The 23,320-nt window shown below is 41.1% G+C and overlaps 1 protein-coding gene across 1 annotated transcript in view; it reads right to left on the reverse strand.

The window, feature by feature from the left end:
• LOC127581617 (CUB and sushi domain-containing protein 1-like) overlaps window positions 1-23,320 on the reverse strand; it is a 1,418,367-nt gene that overhangs the window by 829,512 nt on the left and 565,535 nt on the right. The window contains 1 exon segment of the mRNA XM_052036133.1: window positions 8,459-8,666. Within this exon segment, the coding sequence (XP_051892093.1) occupies window positions 8,459-8,666 (208 nt within the window).

Here is a 23,320-nt window from a genome sequence, read left to right on the forward strand (position 1 = left end):
TCAGTTCAATGCAGAGCAATAGATATTTCCCCGTTCACGTCAGCAAACTCATTACTTTTACACAAGTACATGAATGTGGTCCTTATAATGCTCCACTCTTCATGGAACATGGAGTTCTTGTAGTTACTAGACAACCTGAGCCTGGTGCAGGGAGTTCTATTTTATATTTATTCATGTCTGGCATACAAATATTGTTGACAACCTCAGAATTTATCAACTTTCTCCAAATGCCCTTGAGAAGCTGGTGGTGAGCTATCCTCTTGGATTGCTTCCATTCTTCTAGTGAAGGTGCTCCACAACACTGTGGGGCATGGAATTCCAGGAGTTAGACCCAACGACAATGAAAGAACAGGTCAGGATAACGTGTAACTTCGAGGGGAAACTACCTGTAACGGTGTTCTCATTGACGGCAAATTCAAAGTAGAACAACAGTAATAGTGGATTAATTAATTTTAGATTAGTTACATGTGACTTGTTTAAATGTTACAATGTTTTCAAGTGTGTTTTTTTTCAAATTACATTTAAACCAATTGCAATAGTTTAATTTTGATAGTTTTGGTTTTAGAAAATTGTCACTTTCATCAATTAGAAACAACAGGGACATGATGGAACTGGCCGGAAAGGTTTTCTTCAGCAGTTTCCCCGAGCAGGGGCTGCTCTGGCATCCCTCCCGGTATTATACAATTCGTAAGCAGAAAGGCTCTGCACAGGTGTGGCTGCAGATCTGGCTGGCAGCTTGCAGCAACTTCTCATGGGGACATCCAGAAAAGTTCAGCATGATCATTATTCATTGGTTCACAGCTAATTCTAGGCTGATGGTTCTGTGGCAACTTTAGACTGACTGTTTCCAACCCCGGAATTACACGAACATTTTCTGCGAAAATCAGAGGCCATCCTCATATTTTCTTTTGATATAGGAGGAGACATTTGGCCCATTGAGTAAATGCCATTTCTCCATTGTGTATTGGAATCAGAAAATGATATCATCAGGAAATAAGTATTAAAATCAAAAAATAATCATTGTTTTCCAATTGTTTGTAGAAGATATAAGAGCAAGGAAGTTTTGACAACTTTTCACAGTCTCTTTTTTGCCCTTATGTAAACAGGAATAAGCCGTTCAATCCTTGGAACCCATTCTGCTATTCAATAATAGCAAGATTCTGCAAGAAACTGCAGAGAGCTGTGGACACAGCCCAGCACATCAAGGAAACCAGCCTCCCCTCCATGGACTCTGTCTTTACCTCTCACTGCCTTGGTGAAGCAGCCAGCATAATCAAAGACCCCACCCACCCAGGTCACTCTCTCTTCTCCCCTCTCCCATCAGGCAGAATATACAGGAGCTTGAAGGCACATACTACCAGGCTAAAGGACAGCTTCTATTCCATTGTGATAAGACTAGTTAATGGATCCCTTATATGAGGAGGTGGACTCTTGCCCTCACAATATACCTTGTTATCACCTTGCTCCTTATTGTCTACCTGCACAGCACTTCCTCTGTAGCTGTGACACTTTACTCTGTACTGTTATTGTTTTACCCTGTACTACCTCAACGCACTGTGTAATGAATTGATCTCTATGAACAGTATGCAAGACAAGTTTTTCCACTGTACCTCGGTATAAGTGACAATAATAAACCAATACAATCATGGCTGATTATCAATCTCCAAACTATATTCCCCAACAGCCCTTGATACCTTATGCTTCTAGTAGTATATTTTTTTTCCTATACTTATTTAGTGACTCAGCAAGAGAGTCTCGAAACCAATTCAAAGGACTGTGCTTTGTTAAAAGATACCAGGGCATTGAAGAAGGTGCAGAGGAAAATAATAGGAGCTGTAGCAGGAAAGAGCAACTGCACATGTCCATTGATTAAAGATGTGGGGATTGTTGCACTTAGAGCAAAAAAAAATTAAGAGATCTTAATGAGCTTGATCGAGCAAATAATGATAATCTGTTTCCACTGATGAGAGTATAAAACCATCCAAGAAAAAGACAGAGATGAGGAAAACATTTTTGTTTTAGAGAATCCAGTGGTTTAAAAGCCGAATGAAACAAGCAAGGAATGTTAATGGGACAACATGTGGCAGACTAACAAATGTCAATTCTACTGAGCAGGCTCTATATAGAGAAAGGCTTTCCCACCACTGAGGAGCACAAAAAGGAGATTAGACAAATCTGGAACCCATGCAAGGTGGGGACAGGAGGGGGAAGGAAGAGGTCCTGGGAAACAAAGGGAAAGGAGGGCTCAAGGGTGGGTAAACAGTCAGTAGCCAGGGATGGAGGAGGAGTATTTTAGTGGCTGAGCATAATTCGAGAAGGATCAAGATCAGGGCTGAGCATTCCAGATTTGGAGCTGGGCTCAGGAAAGACACGGGCATATCCATGATGCCGAGGTTCCTGAGGTAGATGAAAGGCTCCCAGCACCGGATTCCACTGGAGCAGACCTCACACAAGCTGTAAAGGCATACATCTGAATGAGTGCCATGGAGTTATAGAGAGATACATCACAAAACAGGCCCTTCAGCCCAAGGAGTCTGCACCAACCATTTCATACTAATCCTTTATTAGTCCCATTTTTATTCTCCCAACATTCTCTTCAGCTCCCTCCCAGATTCTACCACTCACCTGCATACTAGGGGGAGTTTAAAAGTGACCAATTAACTGACAAAGCTGCATGTCTTTGGGATATCAGAGGAAACCAGGTCACCTGGAGGAAACCCACATGGTCACAAGGGGAGAACATACAAACTTCACACAGACAGCACCCGAGTTCAGGATTGAACAGTGGTCTCTGGTACCGTGAGCCAGCAGCTCTACTAGCTGTGCCACAGAACGTGCAATCTGCAGGAAAATCATAGGAATGAGGTTGTCCATGTGCGTATTGTCTGGCTGTGCATGTCTAGGTTTCTCCATACGTCGACATATTAGTCACATGGACAATCCAGAAGAGAGAAAAAAAAATCCACCATTTAACTTGCAAAAGAGCTTCAGTTTTCACTTAAAATTCAATTTTACTTCAAAGCTGAATCACAACTTGTGCAGAAATGTGGTTCCATGTGATCCAATTTTTAAGCAAACATGATCAGGAATGCATGCCTTTAATATACAAGGGAAGCAGAGTCAATCACAACATACATATATGGATAAAAAATTGAAATGAAAAGATTAAGTTTATTGGGTAAAATGCAGGTTGCTGGATTAATTAGATGGTACTTTCATAGAAAAGAAATTGAGTAACCTTCAATAATGTGTCAATCTGTGATTCCAGAGTTGATCGCCAGCCAATCACAGGGCTGCTTTACAATATTCTTTCAACATAACTGTCATAGTTATTTCTTTTTATCAATTAAATCAGCTGATTTTTCACAGCACACTTCTGCCTGGTAATTGGATTTCACGTTTTTTAGTGAAATTGTGTGCCCTGCTAAATTTGATCCCACACAAAGACCGAAAAATTGGTTATAAACAAGCTTTCAACAGTGTAAACGTGGTTTCCATCCAAACCGATGTGTTGAACTGGGCCTTATGTGGAACCTGATGAGATCAATATCATTGTAATGTAGCTTCTACTACTTGGTTCCATAGCAATCAGAGAAGAACATCAGCCCTTAAAATCCCTACGGAAGCCTGCCACAAGAAGCAGAGAGGAGATGGGGGTTGCAGAGGAGATGCACAGCACAATATTATTGTTATACATCTTAACTGCAGTTAATGTTATAATTTATTCACATCTACTTTTGGCCTTTAGTACATCAAGGTTACTAAGATTGCAAATCATAGCAGGCTGGATCACACTGGACCCAATTCTTACTGCCACATCACCACTCCCTCGCTCACAACTCTCGGGCTAGCCCCATAGTCACGCTTCCCTTTTATTCCCAAGTGGCTGCTAATGTCCAGTTGATGTTGCTACTGTGGTTATCCTGTGAGCCAGAATAGGCTGCAAGCAGCAACCAGACCCGTGGTGGCAGAAACTGGAACCATCTCACGCAGAAACAGGCTCTCTTGGCCCACCTCATCCATGCTGACTGTGATGCCCATCTACACTAATCCCTTTGGCTGCAATAGGCTTGTATCTCCTTCCTATCCGAGTACCTGTCCAAATGCCTTTTAAACTTTGTAATTGTAAGGCCTCGTCCATAGATCAAGTCGTCAGAATGCTTTTACACCGATTCCAAATATTTCCAAAAAGCAGAGACAGAAACAATTGAAAAAGTAACTAAAAGAATGAATAGGATATTAAATTAGAATGTTAATTAATGAGCAACATCAATATTAATTTGAAAGAAAAGCAATGCACCATCTACCCTTGTTTACTCTTTTAATGCAGCCAACTCGTACCCAGTCATTCAACCCCATCCAAATGAATGGGTATGTGTTGGACGTGTCAGCTTTGACTGGCATACAGCTGACGGTAGATGTAAAGTGTCTCCAGCTACTCGACTTGCCAGGTTATGAAACACCCCCATGTTCAGTGACAAGTCCAGAGATGGAGCAAGAAGTCAGATGAGTGCTCTGTGCTTCCACAGAAGCCAAAAAAAAATCAAGAATGCACTAATGCACAGACTGCGGTTGGCCAGTAGCTCTCTGTGGAACTGCTAGCTGGCTTTCAGCACTACCCAGCTGCTTCAATGAATTCCTGCCAATTCATTCATGAGAACTAAATAGACTAGCAATACAGAAATACTGATCAATAATCTTTAACCTTTCAACATTCTCAACAGTAAATCATTGTAACAGTAGAAATTATAATCCAAAGCAAATCTACCAGAATGTAAAAGAACTCTGAGCACACACAACCTCAGCTGAATGAGGGTCTTGAAGTAAGTCTTGAACTGAAGATAAAGTTTGCATTCAATGCACACTCCCAAGATAATCTATGCATCAGCACTGACACACAGAATGCACTTTAGATACTGCAATTTGGAATTACAATGTTAAACTGGCTAATCAAACTCTACTAATTTCTTTCTACAGGAAGCACTGTTCAGATAAGACTTGGCCAACTTCAGTCGAACACTTTATATAGGCATATGTGTGATGCAATATCCAGCACATATGAATGAGCAAATGCATCTCGCAAGAGATGGAAAGGACAGTTTGTTTCAAAGAGCTTGTTCAAGCAAATGCTGCACGGCTTCTATGGAACTCATTTTCAGAGAGAAAAGCATTAATAAGCATAATCATGTGAAGAATGTCAAGATACAACACAGTCTTTCAATCCATGCTCTTATTAATTTGTCATTGATGTGATTCGAGGTGCATTGAAGATATCCAATGGGTTTTAAATATAATACCTTCTGTCCACTCGGTCCCCTTGACCACATCTTAACGTCCTTTCATTGTGCCTGAGATTTAATAATCATTTGAACACAGCATGCACAAGATGTTTGACAATTGTTTTCCAATATTATCTGGAAATTAGCAGTAAAATCAGACAACAGTCTGAATACTCTTGCACAAAAGAACCAATGATTAAAAACCCTACACAAAGAATGTCCTGCTGGTAAAACAAAGCCTTCAACAGCCTAATATCTGAAGTCTGATTGAGTAGTTTCACAGAATACAAACTTTACCAACTGAAAAATGTAAAATGTTTATATTTACCTTAAACACATGGCATGTGTTGTTTTCTTTTTGTTACAAATCATAACCACAAAGTTCATTCTATGGAATTTAAAAAGCATTTTATTCTAAAATCACACAATTTAAAGTGAGAAGGATTATTTGAGCATTAATCAATTCCAATCAGATGCCTTAAATGGAGTGGAGGGAGGCAAAAGAGAGGGTCATGGCACACGCTTTACTGATAAAAAGTATTTATTTAGATTAGAAGAACAAATATACTGCAGATTTTACAGTAATTGCAAAAAGCAAAGAATAAACAACTCATGAACTGCAGGTCCTCATATAAATTGAGGATCAATTCAACTTAAGGGCTTTAAGCACATGAACATTCTTCTCCAAGTCACACACCACTCTGATCTGGAAATACAGGGGGTGTTTGAGTCACAGAAGATCCGACTTAGGAAAATCCAATTTTAAGCAAATTCTCAGACTCCGTTCTTGGCTACAGTACTCGAATCCCTTTACCAGAAAACAATGCAGAAATCAATACAGAGATCATCCATGGAAAAAGCCAATTCCTTCTCAAAACCTTTCTTCACGTAAAATCAAACGCTACAAACCTTAAGCCACCTCTCATTCGTGCACACTTTCTTTTATTAATCTGCCAGTAGTTTACTTGCTGATGAGCAGATCAGCTTCCCCTTTCACTCCACCCAGGCTGCATTCAGACAAGTTCATTTGTCAAGTTCACTTGCTGGTAACAACTCCCATCACCTGTGCTGACCTTTCCCAGTCAGTCCCCAAGGGCTGTCGAGGCTAAGGATTTCATATCACGATTTGGGGGGAAATTGTCCATTTCTGACTTATGGAAAATTCAATTTGTGGACAGTTCTCAAGAACAGAACCCTTATGTACCCAGGGACCCCTGTATATCACTGCTACTTGGTCATTGCTCGTCCGAGTACTGGAACCTCCTCCCAAACAATATAGTGCATGTACCTTCATGAGAAGGAATGCAAGGGTTCAAGGAGGCGGCTCATTACCAGCTTTTCAAGGGCAAATAAGAACGAGTGATAAATGCTTGTCCTGCCAACAGTGCCTAGATCCTGCAATTGTCCAAGCATTTTTGCTTTTTATTTTTAATGTACAAGAACCTTCCATGAGCAAACATTGATATTATAAGTGAAATAAAACTTAAAATACTGGAAATACTCAGCTGGCCAAATACCATCAGGTGAGTAACAAACAGAATTAACATTTCAGGCTGATGACCATTCATCACAACACAAGACCGGCGACCTGAAACGATAGTTCCGTTCTCACTTCATTGATGCTCCCTGATGTGCTGAGAATTTCCATCATTCCTAGTTTTATTTCAGAATTCCAACAATTGTAGTTCATTTTTCACTTTCAGATGATTGGTACTATATCTGTCCATTTGGAGGCATCATTTTTTTTGTTGTCCACCATGACATTTGGACCTTATAACAATTATACTTTATACATATTTACTTTCTTAAAATGGTCCATAAAAGAAGAAAATTGGGCCACAATTTTAGTTACATCTTCATAAATCATCTGCCAAAATGGTTAATAAAATATTGTGCCTAACAAAGCAGATTATTTCTGAGAAAATACCACTAGTCTTGGACTTGCCAATAGTTCACATAGTTGAATTTACATCAATATTCCCTTCTTTTACCAAGAGTGCCACACCATTCAATTTATCTCAGAATATTATATTACCTTAGCACACCATGTCAAATATTTGTCCTACAATAAAACAAAGGAGGAATCTTTTGTATTCTTTACTACAAGTTCTGCAACAAAGATCGTGAACTCTAGTGGAATACAATGAGATGTTTAAATCTTTCCATCTGTGGAGCCAGATTGGTTGGTTCAGTATATTTACCTACAAGTATAAAGTGCAATATAAATGCTTTATAATTCATTCTCTCTTTTCACTTGTCAAAATGCAAGTGACACTTTCTGGAAATTATATCCACAAGCATTCTTCAATAGCTTACAGTCAGACATTAATGAAAAAAAATCAACTAGTTGAATTCTTGTCAGGTAGTCAAACACATACCAAAAACTTCATGCAAATATTTTGTTTGTAGATAACAATTTTAAGCCAACAAACATTCTTTTAAATCATGGTATTCCTTCAAATAAAGAACATTCTTCCACAATGTGGCAAAATCCATACAGCTGGTAATGTGCTCAATAAGGCAACAGTTGTATGTACATGCAGAAGCAAACCATTGCAATATAATCACCACCACTATTATATCAATGACAATCTCTTCTTGTAAGAGGAAGCAATCATCAGACCCCGTTCCTTTAAAATATACTGACATTACGTTCAGGTTCCAACTCCAGATTAATTAAGGAACTGCAACCCATAACTTTTACAACTGATTTGTGCAATGCAGGCACTTCCCCCCCCATTTTCCCTTTATTTTCATTCAATAAAAAGGTTGAATATCTTCAACCATGCACAGCACTCTGTAATGACTGTGTTGAAAACACAACTAGAGGTTTCAGAAGAAATGGGTATAATTGGGCAGCACGGGCTCGTTGGGCCGGAAGGGCCTGTTAACGTGCTGTATAAATATTTTTTTTTAAATTACAGAGTTGTTGATCCTGCAGCACGCACTCTGCAAGGGTTTATTTGGGAGAGGACAACATTGAAGAAAGGATTGGTGGGGTAAGAACACTGATAACAAATAGCCATCGTGAAGAGCAATATCACCAGGAAATAAACCCCCCTCAGTGGCAGTAGAGTTGGACTGAGGTTTCCATGTATCCTTACCACATAGGATCAAAGCAAAGTTCCCACATCACATAAAAACCAGTAGCATTATTAATACTAAATTTGTATACTTGCCATGTTGATGAATCTTCCGTTCCGCTGACCTCCAAGAAGTCATATCCATCTTCCAGTTGAAAGTCTGTGAAGACCAGTGCAATGGTATCACCAGGTTCAGCCAGAATAGTCCAAGTGCAGTCTGCATTGTTGTCATAATCTGATGGAAAACCAGGGCTTGAGATAACCCCACTTTGCCCTCGCAGGGTCCCTCCACAACCATCATCAGCTGCAGAATAATAAACATATTTTATGATTTTTATAAAATGTATGTCTTGAAAATATGACCTTTAATTTGCTGTAACTTTTGTATAAAATTACAGCCCAGTGAATAATGCATTTTTAATTAACTAATTTGCCAGTGATATCAATTGTGATAGTCAAAAATGGTCATCTACATTAAAATATGCCCAAATAAATCTAATGTTTTATTTGTACCACTGTAAATTTGTTAATTCATCTCAATTACAATTCCACTAAATACCCTTGCAGACTTTTGAGCTGATTGCATCTCACTGATTAGCAGTTTAACAACTAACAAGTCAGTAAGTGAATGTTGATTGTGACTTCAAAACAGAAATTATCAATTGGGAAAGGCAAACAAAGACTCAGTGGTTGAAAGTTGATGAAAAATAGTGTGGAATTTGCCCCAATGATGTCAGTAATATAACAAGGTCTATTTTTGCCTTCCAGCATATTTCCAACTTGCTTAATTAAAACATAATTCACTCAGACTCTTTACCCTTAAATGACAGCACTTAAAGGGCTAGTGATGTTCAAACTACATTGCTTGACAGACTGCTCCACAACAACTTGCAGCCCCAATGCTCAGTCTGTAATCTACTCACACTTGTAAGCAAGCCTTCCTTGCACATTTAATTACACTTCTGCACTGAAAACTTACTGCCAATGAATCTCTTTCCAACCTTGGTCCTGCTGAATGGCATGGAGATGGAAGTTAGACCTTGGAGGCAGTACGGGCAGGGGTCCATGTGACTGCAGGCACAGATTTGTCCAAACTTTCACCAACAGTAGATCTCCTCAACTTTTTCTTCAACCCAGAGAATGAGGTAGAGCAGGCTTGGATTATCCAGGCTTAGACTAAGGATAGTCACTCAATGGTCACACAGATGTAGGAGTTCCATCCTTGCAGAGCTTTTCTGAGCAACCTCCCAACCTCCTGCCAGGAGTACCTTACTGTGAAGTTGGACATTCTCTGGGCATGTAGGTCCTCTCTCCCAAATGTGGGTTCATCCATTAAAAATTCCACTTCCTGTCAGTGAATAGGGATGCATCCACATTACCTTACTTCCTACCTCTGGTTTTACCACTCTCCACACACATCACTTTTTATAGGTTGCAACAGTATCCCTGGGTGATATGCATGTCCCTTTAAGGACTAGCTCCTGAAGTTGCAGAGCACAACTAATTGACTGCAGCTGTGTGACATTGCTGTGAGAGATTCAAAGTCAAACTCAAAGTCGAGTTTTATTGTTATGTGCACAAGTGCATGTATGCACAGGTGCAATGAAAAACTTACTTGCAGCAGCATCACAGGCACAAATCATTAGATACACAACATTCACAAGAAAGACATAAATTAATCAAAATTATACAGGAAAGAATACAATTGGAACAAAAACACAAAGTCCCTTGGAGTGCAAAGTGTTCAGAGTGTTGCTGGACTGAGGTAGTCATTAGGGTTGTACTGGTTGGTTCGAGAAACGAATGATTGAAGGGAAGTAGCTGTTCTCGAAACTGGTGGTGTGGGACTTCATGCTTCTGTACCTCCTGCCTGATGGTAGCTGCAAGAAGATGGCATGGACTGGATGATGGGGCTCTTAGATGATAGATGCTGCCTTCTTGAGGCAACACCTCATGTAGATACTACCAATGGTGGGGAGGGATGTGCCCGTGATGTATTGGGCTGAGTCCACTACTCTCTGCAGTTTCTTACGTTCCTGTGCATTCAAATTGTCGTACCAGACCATGATGCAACCAGTCAGGATACTTTCAACAATACATCTGCAGAAGTTTGTCTCAGTTACCTGAAATAGAGAAACTGTCCTATTTTACAGAGATATCCCCAACAAAGTTTTTTTTTCAAGAGTTGGTCATCATGACTGTACCAGCATTTTAGAAAGCTTTAGTGCTCTATGCTATAGTGTTTTAACAACTCTAGATCAGAGCAGAACAATTCTTAAGCTCAAGCAGAAGTCTGGGAGCTTCAATGGTTGGATGCTGGCATTTCCAATCAGGACTGCTGGCAAAAGTCAGTCTGATCTTGCCAATAGATTTGCACCACACCCAACATTAGTCTGCATTGACAAAAGTTGACATTGCCACTGATCCCATCAGTTTTATTTTATAACTGGCCTGATATACACTTTGCAAGAAAGAAAATAAACACCTTTAATATGAGGCTACATGTTTCTGCCAAGAAAGCTGACGACGAGTATGAAAAAAATCAGCACAATGTATGGAGGAAAAAATTTAGGGCAATAATCTACATTATTGCAGCTTCAAATGAAAGCCAATATATCAATCTTTCTCCTTACTTCATCAGAAAAAAAATCAATGCCTTTTACTCGGATTGCAGTAGCTATCAATATTTAGAAGACTGAACTGGAACCTATCAAAGCCAATCAGATTGAGAAAAATGGAAACTAAAAGTCACTGGAATGATTCAAATCAATGAGGCACGAAGATTGCAACCAATTGAAAAAGATCAGTCGGAGGGTGGGGCTGACAACGGTCAAATCCAATTAAACATGGGACATTTTTGTTTCAAGTCTGTGGGGTGCCCATTTCCACTGTGGTTCCAAATGTTACTCCATTAAATGAACAAGTTACTTCTTGAAATAAAATCAGAAAGAAGGCTTATCTAACTATGGAATTTACGTAAATCACAGTTAGTTCTTTCTTGTGAACGTAGATTTTAGAACCAGTATGATTGTTGAAAATGCATTTGAAAAGGTTTCAGCTCACAAATAGAATGTGAAGATCTTGAATTAATGGGACTGAACTTTGCAAAGTCGTACTTATGCCCTGGAGACCATTTTGCTTCCAAATTTTTCATTCTTCGGTCAAAAGTTAAAATTACAGAAAACTTCAAACTGACAGAATATTTCACACTGTCAGAAAATGTGCCTAATCAAAAAGTAAATATGCACTGGCATGGTGCATATACATCCCCAAAACTCATTCAAAAAGACACCTCCAGTTTTCACTTCTCCTAGCTCTTCAGTAATTTGCCAAGTTCACTTTTCCTCCAAACTGCACTTACGTACTTCAGACTTCACCTGCAATAAAAATGATGAATTTTTGGCCACACATGCAGCTAAAAATTCTAATAAATGTATATATCCATCTGAAATTCAGTCTAACTCCTGATTTAAATATAGGCTTAATTTAGAGCCATTTGTATTATGCTGGTCCAATTTTACACACTTCAATTTAGCTCATCCAGCTTCTTCGCTATTAGGAGACAAGGATATTGCACCTAGCCCAGAACGAGAGGAAGAAATAGAATGAGATAGTAAATTAAATCAGAGTAAAAAAAAACTTATCATAGAAAATAATGCAATCTCAGAATCAAGTATTGGATTTTTAGGTGAATCTGTTTCACCAAGTAAAGCAAAACACCCTGGCCCTTAAATCTTGTCTGTCATAAGATGACACAGTAAAATTACAAAAATGTGCCCCTACCTCCCAGTCTGTTCTGAAATTACTTACTCAACCTGATTTTCTGATTAAAATCAATACACACCGAAGCAGTTCACTCTAGTCATATTTTGCAATATGGATTTGCCACTATGATTTGCAAGGTCAGCAAATAAACAGAATACCAGAGTCCCACATGGTCAATTCCCATGACCCAGGTACATTCTTCCACGTTGGCATCTGTTTCATTGAATGTTATTAACATAGGTTCCAACAGCGCCATTTGTATTAAGTGCCATCAGTTTTCAAAAATGTAAAGATGGAAGAGTCCTGGATAAACTGCTGAAACAGGAGGATGTAAAGGACAGCTTTTCGACGTCAGTGTGATTTTGTTAGCTCATAAAGCTGAAAATATGTTTTCAAATATATGTCAGAGGTGAGAGCAGATTTCTCCAGTTCCAAAACCACAAGATGCTGGAACAGCTTCGAAGGTCAAGCATCGTCAGTGGATAGAAAATTAGTCAACATTTCAGGTCTTCTCAGACCCCCAAAAGTTGACCGTTTCTCTTTCCACAGCTGCTGCCTCACCTGCTGAGTTTTCTCAGCGTTTTCTGTTTTTGTTTCAGATTTCCAGCATCTGCAGTTTTTGTTTGATTTTCTCCAGTTCTACCACTTTCTTGTCAGTACAGATGCACTGCAGCTCTCAATGATTTAATGGGCAGTCTGCACATCTTCCATGGCAGAAGGGTGGGTGTTAGTGTCAGGAATACATATTCTGACCAGCATCAGTCCACAAGGGTCTAATCCTAGTAGGTCATCATCTGCTCAGTTTCAGGATGGCCTGATAAGAAGTATAATTGGAGAGGGTGTTTTCTCTCTCTGCATAATCATTGTGGATGTACATACAAGAGAGTGGCATTTAGCACAATGAATATTTATATTATTGCTGGTTCCGTCGCAGAGAATGTGGAGTGGAGATATGCTCCACGCAGACTTCAGATTTCTACAATTCATCGTTTGGATCAAACTTGTGAAAAGTATCTGTACTTATTCAAGTGACAACTCAACCTGAAATAACACCAACAATGAAACAAAACGCTAAACGTCGGTGTGACAGTTTTTGCAAAGTAAAATGATAAATGATGCAAACAATCAACAACTGCACAACTAAACTGACCCTTGTTCAAGCAACACACATCCAACCCTCACCCTCAGAATACTCATTAATCACTGGACCATTTTAATGATCATATATGCCAAAATAGGCACAAGTACTCAAATGCTCACTCTCCCATCTCACTTGCAGCCAAAGACTGGAAATGGGCTGGTGGGGTAGCCCTACTGTGCTTGGAGGTTTTGCTGCATTGAGAAAAGAGTGCATGTGTTCATGGCCTTAGCCACTACAGATCCCAAGACCAGAAGAGAATTGCAGATAATTGAAGATGACTGAATGCACATATTTGATCCTTCCTTTCATATCCGGCTTCCATCTTATCCCATAATTACCTCTGCAATATGATATGCCGAGGCTGAAATATTACTCCCTTATGTGCTCCATCTTTTAACTATGAATGTATGAATGCACCTTTTTCTTTTTTTTAATTTCAGACAGCTACGAAATGTCTACAGATGATGAAGTGCTCCAGATGTATTGTGATGTGTGACGTTGTGTCATGTCCACCAGCTCAGACCCATCTCCAATGATACAATGTCGTTCTGTTTCTCATTCCCACTCTGGATAGCTTCATGCTCCAAGATGCCTTGGTTATGCCTGTTCATCCAACAGTCTTTTAATCTTTTCCTCACAGGCAGCAAGTGTGTCTCCTGCTCACTCTTCACTCTGTACACTATCAGTCACATCAGCCCAATCCAAATTCAGCACTTCTCTCTCTCTGAGGTGTGCCTGATGTTGGAATGAAATCATCCACACCCTCCTCCTCCTCCTCCTCCCCCATATGTGTTGGACATCTCGAACACACTCACCAGCTCCAAGCTCTGACAATAACTTGCAAGGAACACTCACATACTGGAAAGAATTGAAATACTGTACTGAATTACATGAAACACAAGAAGTGCTGGAAACATGCTGGAGATTTTCCTCAAAACTAAATTCCCACTCTAACTAAATTCTTAACTTCAAGCTCCTTTTAAGAAACACTCCATTCTTTTTAAGACCAGTGCATTCCGGGAGAAACTGTTTACTTCAAACACCTTTTCGATCTAGGCCCAAGTGATAACCTGACACCTCTTCTCAGAGTAACTTCTCAGACATTGACAAAGAGTTAGCAATTAACCATGATACATGGGCAACCTGAGGCCAATGGCTGAATTCAACAAGCGAGGGTTTCGTGTTCGTGGGGAAAGCCTGGAATGGTGTCGGGCTTTTCCCAAGTGGGTCTCGCAATGGAATCGCATCTCAAGGATCCTGAAGGGAGGCTTCAAAATGCAGCTCATGCCCACTGCTGGAGTTCTAACTCCATACTCCAGTATTCCCTGGAACTCCGAACGGGGTGAGGGAACGTGGATGGATGAATTATCCTTTGTTGCTTCAAAAGCCAGAGGTTCTTTACACCTTATAAAAGATGGGCACAATAGAATACCCCAGGATTAAAGAACCAGGCATTTCTCCTGGGTACGTGGCATTGACTGTTAGAACATGTTGTGCAACCTCGAACTAGATGCCCTGTCAATTTATGATAGTTTTTTTTTGCAAATGATAAAGAGCTCTGGTTTCATTGAGGTGCAGTCTCTCTTCCTAAACTTTGGGCAAGTCCACAAAGGAGGCAAATACTCATGGCATTTGATGCTCTCCCAAGAAGGAGAAGAAGAAGATGAAATCCTCTCTGATCCAATGGAGAGGTTCCGGGACTTCACAAGCGCAGCAGTCAGATGCACACTGGGCGTGAGTGACATATATCAGCAAACGATCTGGAAGCAAAGATGTGTAGAGCAATAGTGAACTTCACCTCTACAGGCAAAGCAATCCTGACACCATTACCTTGACTTGGTAGCCTCTTAACTTTGAATACACTATATAGCACAGTGGCGCAGTGGTTAGCACAGCTGTGTAGCAGGATTAGCAATCTGGCTTCAATCTTGACCTTGGGTGCTGTCTGTGTTGAGTTTGGATGTTCTCCCTGTGAGTGAATGGATTTCCCCCAGGGTGGTCCAGTTTCCTCCTACATCCCAAAGACCTTCTGGTTTGTAGGTTCATTGGCCGTTGAAAATTGCTCCAAGTGCAGGTGGGTGCCATGAGAATTTGTGGATAGAGGGACGGAGAGTTGATGAGGAGGTAAGAGAAAATAAAGTGTTGGTATGGATCGGCACGGACACAATGGATCCAGGGGCCCGTTTCCACACCGCGTGACTCCATGAAATCTGCCCAGATTCAGTTGGAGCTTGACATGTTGATCCAGAAGATACTTGCAGAGTAAAAAAAAAGGTGGCCAGACCCCTTCTCCCCATCTTCCTTCTGCCTCCTCTGCAAATGAGGTCCTCCCTTCAGCTCTTTTCTTCTTGCTTTTGGTTTTGCAGGATACCTGTGGTACCACGTCCAAACTGAATGATCTGCAAATAATTCCCGATGAATCTGCAACTCATTAATGATCCCTTTAAACAGTGCAAGAGCAGGGCCTCTTCCAGTGCTTGGGCCTGGTTACCTGAGCAAGTCTTTTGCAAGACTGGTATTAAAAATGTGTTACACAATGAAAAATTTCATCTGTGCGTTTGGGACACGTCTGCCTGATGTGCCTGGAAAAGCACAACCGTATTTTTCGGTATCCCTGTGCTGCTTTGTAGTTTACGAAAAATGATATTAATTGATTTCAATTCAATCAAACAACACTTAAGCGCAAAACAATTGAATGTCTCGGCTTCTGACTCCAAGTCTCAAAAATTTGATCACAAAGCAATGTTTAGCTTTGTGGGCTCCACCTGGAGTATGATGTATGGTTTTGGTGTCTGTAACTAAAGGGTATACTTGGCTGAGAAGGAGTACAATGGAGATTCACCAGACTGATTCCTGAGACAATTAACCCATTGAACCTAATCTCACCCCATCACAGATATTCCTTTTTTTCCTATCCATTTCTCTCATCACCTTCTCTGCAACTTAAGCTAACCCTTTTTTCTTAAATCTCACTTTGCCACTTCCGATGAAGGGTCTCAGACCCGAAACGTTAACGCTATTTCTCTATCTGCAGATACTGCCTGACCTGCTGAGTGTTGCCAGCATTTTCCATTTTGCTTTTAATTTCAAATGAGATGATTCCCCACTCAGCCCTCCTTTCGGAGTGCTGCAGGAGAACTTCGCAATATCCTGGGCCAGTGTTAGTCATTCCCAGGACAACCATGCTTTCATAGCACAGCCCCAGACTGGGACTCCACCAAGGCAAGTCCCATACTTATCTTCTGTCATTTGGGCTTTCACTCATGAATCTCGCCTCTCCCAACTGACCCTCGTCCCAACCTCCCTGATCTCCAGGATGGAGATGCCCTGCAACTTCTGATGCAGGAACTAATCCTCATCTTCAAAGCATGTCAAAGAGTAAGTGTAATACAGGTTCATTGGGAACCTGAGGTTCTGTGCCCTGTGTGCTACTGAAGTCTGCAGTGACCAGCCTATAATCAAAGGTATCATTGAAGATGAAACAGCATGCCTGTAATGATGCACTTCACTCTTTAGGCCTATATTCTTTAAATATTCAGCAGGTCAACAACTTACTGACAGAATAAGATCGAAATATACAAAATTCCTACAGTGTTTGATAGACTGGATGCAGAATTGATTTTTCCCTGGTGTCCAGAACCATAGGTCACCGTCTCAAAATAACAAACAACGAGTCAGATGTGAAGAAACTTCTTCAGCCATGAGGTAATGAATCCTTGGAATTCATAACCTAAGAGGGTTTTGGATGCTCCATCACTGAGTTTACTCAAAACAAAGATTGACAGATTTTTTAGATATTAAGGGAATCAAGGGATTTGGGTTGGTACAGGAAAATGAAGCTGAGCTAAAAGATCAGCCATGATTTCATTGAACAACTGAGCAGGAATGAGGGACTGAACGCTCTTCACCGAGTTCAATTTCATATGGTTGTTCTAAACTGAACACCGATCAAAAACAACTCAGTCTTGACCTCCGATGATACTGAACCACTACCACCGCACTCTCCACCTTGACTCCAGCCACAATCCTCATGATCCCATATCCGTCCACAGCACATCCAACTTCCTGCACTAGCTGCACAAGGAAGATCGAGCAGAGAAAAAGCCCGTGTTCTCAGTTGGTGCATGTGGATTTTTCACTGTTCACTGCCTGGGATAGAATGGGCAATCTGAGGATAATTAGGTCTCATCCTCTACGATCAATCAGCTGAGTGAGAGACTTACCTAAATTGGTGGGCCCCCTCCTCACTGACCTCAGCCTCACCACCCCTACCCTTCTGAACTACAGCTTCCAATCACTTTTCCTCTATTCTGATGTTGGCGCTCCAAATCTCCAATTACTCCCCCTTTAACACTGCTTCACATTCTCCTCCACTCCCTAATGTTGTTGCCCAGCCTTCTATTTGCAATTTCTATGGCCACCCACCTACATATATACTGCTATCCAAAGATTTAAAGACACGTAAAAATATGCTGACCTTCTTTTCCTACGTCACATCAGGGCAGATCTTCTGCTGACCTCAAAGTCGCTGACTGCCTGCCCTTGGACCATGCTGGTTTGTGGTCTCAGGTGCAGCCTTCCACTTGCAATGTGTCAATGTGGGCCAGCACAGAGTAGAGCAGCAAAGGGCCTCTCCTAACAGAAGTAGCTCACTGCGCTCACAGAATGGCTTTGACAGCCAGTGAGGTCTCAAACCCAGGACTGGTGGACATCAAAACTGTCTCTGAACCTGGACATTTGAGAGCATCAAAGATTCATTAACATCTAGCAAATACCAACATTTTAAAAATCAAGCAGATTTCTGCTTAAAACAATTAGATACATTTAAACGGGTCATTTGAGAGGTCCTCTTCCCCTTTCATTCCTACTTGCTGCTTTCAGTGGGGCTGCTGGACATACATCAGGTTAAACCTAATGTGCACTCAGCAGACAGATTCCTCAGCCCGAGGATTAGGAAGCCTGTGCAAATTTGCACTACCCTGTTGCACCCCATGTGGAGTCCATCAGTGCAGCACAGACAGCAACATTAGACTTTGGGACCTCTGTGGAAGAGTGTGGGTGAGTCCGACAGAAGCACGGGTGACCTAGTGGAATTTTTGCCCCAGTCAGCACGGAGCCATGCTTGAAAATGCAAGTCAGCTTGAAGCATGAATGGGGACATTAAACTAATATTTACTGGATTTTACTAGCAACAATTTCCTCCTGGTTATAGTATTGGAGAGATGCTTTCCAAAATATTCTCCCTCTTCAGGGTTATAGAATGTATAGAATTTATCTCCACAACACTGTTTTAACAAGCTGTCAACACCTGCAATATTTTAGCTTGCACAGAGCAAGAGAAAGTAATTCACTCAGCAGCCCCAGTTCTTCCAGAGCCTTGGGACTTCTCGACATGTAGACTATCCATTATTTTATCTCCTGAGGGAACATCCTCTGCTCACTTCAAAGGCAAGTACTCTATTGCATTTTAACACTCCAGATCCGTTTCTGCTCTCCAATTCTTCTTACTTTTTGTCATTAAACACGAGTTTAACACATATCACTTATTGCTTTTATGTAAAATTACAACTCTGAGAATTAGCCTTTTCAACCTTGCCTGAACCCTTTGTGATTGACCAACATCCACTTGGTCTAAAATTATACTCAGCAATTTCTGGCTTCACAAGTGATCGACTTAAAATAACTGCCTTCAGTTTTGTGTCAGTGCCTTCAGGATGAATGTTGCCCCACTATAAAATCTATGACACTGATGTTGCTTTTACTCACCGGTTGCTTAAACAACCCACTGTGTTTGGTTAGCATGGTTGATACTAATTTGACATTGACTGGAAACTACCATGTATAATCACATGCGTTAACTTTTGCTCCAGGGCCCACAATAAAGCACAGATCAGCAGACCACTTGACAGTTCTAACCCTGGGTCTGGAAAAGATAGCCATTTTCAGATCCAACAGAAGGGAAATCATTGATCACACTTTCTCTGGATGAACGAGTGCCTGAGAATAGCAGCAATAAAGTTTCACTTAATGTTTTTGGCACTGTATGCTCAATCTTGTTTGGATTTCCCTCAAACTTGCTGTTTAATTTGAGCCTAGAGTTAAGGGCATCAATAAACCAGGTGATGTTTTACAGTCCAGTCGTTTCATGGTCTCCAAGACCTAGAAATTCCATTGTACAGTGCAAAATTTTTGCACAATTTTTGGTAAAACATTATCTAAAATTGCCAAATGTGATCAGTAACTCCCTACCACTTAGCATGTCACAGGAAATTGTAACCTAACTCTCAGTGACTAGTCACAAAAGCCACTGGATTAGCACTGTGATATGAAATGACATGCAACACAACACTGATGTTTCTGTTACGCGGACCAACACAAATGTGTGCTTCACAAATAGCACTAAAGCAGGCCTTAACTGAGGGGTGAAAAGCAGCTCCTGTGTTAGTTAAATAGCGCATCATGGGGTTGCTTTCACAAGATCACAAGACAAGGGAGCAGAAGCAGGCCATTCGGCCCATCGAGTCCGCTCCAAGGAAAGGGAAACAGAAATGAGAAATGGGAAATGGGGGAAGAAGAAGGAGAAAAAAAAACCTATTCTAATCCCAATTTCCGGCCTTATCCCCATATCCCTTGATATCCTGACTATTTAGATATCTATCTATCTCCTCCTTGAAGGCCCCCACTGATCTGGCCTCCACTGCTGTACGTGGCAAGGAGTTCCACAAATTCACCACCTTCTGGCTAAAGAAATTTTTCCTCATCTCTGTTTTGAAACTGTACCCTCTAATTCTAAGATTTTGCCCTCTGGTCCTGGACTCACCCACCAAGGGAAACAGCCTAGCCACATTTACTCTGTCCTTTCCTATCAATATTTTAAATGTCGCTATGAGGTCCCCTCTCGTTCTTCTGTACTCCAGTGAGTACAGTCCAAGAGCCGACAAATGCTCCTCATATGTAAGCCCTTTCATTCCCGGAATCATCCTCGTAAATCTCCTCTGAACCCTCTCCAACGTCAACACATCCTTCCTAAGATGTGGGGCCCAAAACTGTGCACAATATTCCAAATGAGGCCTCACTAGTGCCCCGTAGAGCCTTATCAACACTTCCTTACTTTTATACACTATACCTCTCCAAATGAATGCCAACATAGCATTCGCTTTCTTTACCACTGATCCGACCTGGTGGTTAACCTTTAAGGTATCCTGCACGAGTACCCCCAAGTCCCTTTGTACTTCCGTGCTTTGGATTTTCTCTCCTCCTAGATAATAATCTGCCCGCTTATTTCTGCTTCCAAAGTGTACAACTGCACATTTCTCTACATTGAATCTCATCTGCCATTTCCTTGCCCATTCTGCTAAACTGTCTCGGTCCCTCTGCAACCTTCCTATCTCTTCAATACTCCCTACTCCTCCCCCTATCTTGGTGTCATCCGCAAACTTAGCCACGAAACCATTTATTCCATCATCCAAATCGTTAATGTACAAGGTAAAAAGGAGTGGTCCCAACACCGACCCAACACACCACTAGTAACCGGTAACCAACCAGAACGAGATCCTTTTATTTCCACTCTTTGCTTCCTGTCAACCAGCCAATGCTCCACCCATTCTGTTATCCTACCCGTAATTCCATGACCTCTCATCTTATTAATCAGTCTCTTGTGAGGCACCTTATCAAAGGCCTTTTGAAAGTCTAAATACACAACATCTACCGCCTCTCCCTTATACACCTTACCTGTGATTTCTTCAAAAAACTCCAATAGGTTGGTCAGGCAGGATCTTCCCTTCACAAAACCATGTTGGCTAGGACCTATCTTGTCTTGCGCCTCTAGGTATTCCGTAACCCCATCTTTGAGGATAGATTCCAATAACTTTCCCACCACTGACGTCAGACTAATAGGTCTGTAATGTCCTTTATGCTGCCTCCCACCTTTCTTATACAACGGAACTACATTTGCGACCCTCCAGTCCTCCGGAACCACACCAGAATCTATCGATTTCTTGAAAATTATCGCCAATGCCTCCGCTATCACTAAAGCCACTTCCTTCAGAACCCGGGGATGCACCTCATCCGGTCCGGGAGACTTATCAGTATTTAGCCCATTTAGTTTTCCTAGCACCTTCTCCCTAGTAATCTTAACTGAACTCAATTCCATTTCGTGAGACTCCTGACTAACCGGCACATTGCTGATGTCCTCCACGGTGAAGACCGATGCAAAATATTCATTCAATTCCTCTGCCATCTCTCTATCGTTCATTATAATAGCTCCTGCACCGTTATCAATTGGTCCTATATCAACCCGTGTCTCTCTTTTATACCTTATGTATTTAAAAAAACTCTTAGTATCCTTTTGAATGTTATCCACCAACTTCCTTTCATAATTCATCTTTTCTTTCCTAATGACCTCCTTAGTTTCTCTCTGCAGGTTTTTAAAAGCTGCCCAGTCTTCTGTTTTCCCACTAATTTTTGCTTCTTTGTACGCTGCCCCTTTTGCTTTTATTTTAGCCTTCACCTCTCTCGTTATCCACATTTGTGCCTTTTTTCCATTCAAAACCTTTTTTTTTCTTGGAATATATCTATCCTGCAATTTCCTTATTTCCTGTAGAAATTCCTTCCATTTCTCCTCTGCCGTCCCTCCAGCCAGCTTACTCTTCCAATCAATTAGGGCCAACTCCTGTCTCATACCACTGTAATTTCCTTTGTTCCACTGAAATATCGATACACCAGTTATCAGCTTCTCCTTCTCAAACTTGAAACTGAACTCAATCATATTGTGATCACTGGTTCCCAGTGGTTCCTTTACCTTTAGTTCCCTAATCACCTCTGGTTCATTACACAGCACCCAATCCAAAACAGCCAATCCCCTGGTGGGCTCTTCAACAAGCTGCTGTAGAAAAACGTCCCTTAGACTTTCCACAAACTCCCTCTCCTGAGTACCACCGCCATTCTGGATTTCCCAGTCCACCTTCATGTTAAAATCCCCCATAATTATCTTCACATTGTCACTCTGGCATGCTTTTTCTATCTCAAACTGCAACTTATAGTCCACTTGCTGACTGCTATTAGGGGGCCTATATATGACTGCTACTATTGTCCTTTTACCCTTGCTATTTCTTAGCTCCACCCACAAGGATTCCACCTCCTCTGACCCAATATCCTTCCTTTCTATTGATTTTATATCACTACTAACCATCATGGCCACACCTCCCCCTCTGCCTACCCGCCTATCCTTCCTATACACTGTGTACCCCTGGACATTCAGTTCCCAATCACATCCATCATAAAGCCATGACTCGGTGATTGCCACAATGTCATATTTATTAACCTGTAGTTGTGCCACTAGGTCTTCTACTTTATTCCTAATGCTACGTGCATTTAAATATAGTATGTTTAGTCCGGTATCTGCTATTAATTTTGTTGTACTTCTATTGTTCAGCAGATTATCCTGGCTTTCCACCTGTCCATCCTTCTTACCATCTTCACTACATACTACCTTAGACATGTTCCTATATACCTCATCCCCTATCCTAACATTCTGTATCCTAACATCCTGACTTGTTGTACTTCTATTATTCAGCAAATTATCCTGACTTCTCACCTGCCTGTCCTTCTTGCCATCCTCATTGGACTTGTTTCTATAAACTCCCTCCTTCATCTTGTAACCTAACATCCTGCTTTTATTGCAAGTGGGTTTGAGTTTTGAAATAGCGAGGTATTGTTACAATTGTGCAGGGGACTGGTGAGACTGCACCTGGAATACTGTGCACGACTTTGTTTCCCTTATTTAAGAAAGGATATAGTGGCATTGGGGGAAGTCCACAAAAAGATTCAATCCGGTAACTCCTGGGATGAGAGTGTTGTCCTATCGTGAGTAGCTAAATTAGATCTATGTGTCTTGGAGTTTAGAAGAGTGAGGAATGATCTTATTAAAATATAAGAGATCCCAAGAGGGCATGGAAGATGGTTCCACAAGTGAGATAATCTTGAACAAGGGGAGATAGTCACAAGATCAGGTGACAATCAGGTAAAACCTCGCAGAGGATGGTAAACCTGTG

Source organism: Pristis pectinata, chromosome 22 (assembly GCF_009764475.1).
Source record: "Pristis pectinata isolate sPriPec2 chromosome 22, sPriPec2.1.pri, whole genome shotgun sequence".
Taxonomy (NCBI): domain Eukaryota; kingdom Metazoa; phylum Chordata; class Chondrichthyes; order Rhinopristiformes; family Pristidae; genus Pristis; species Pristis pectinata.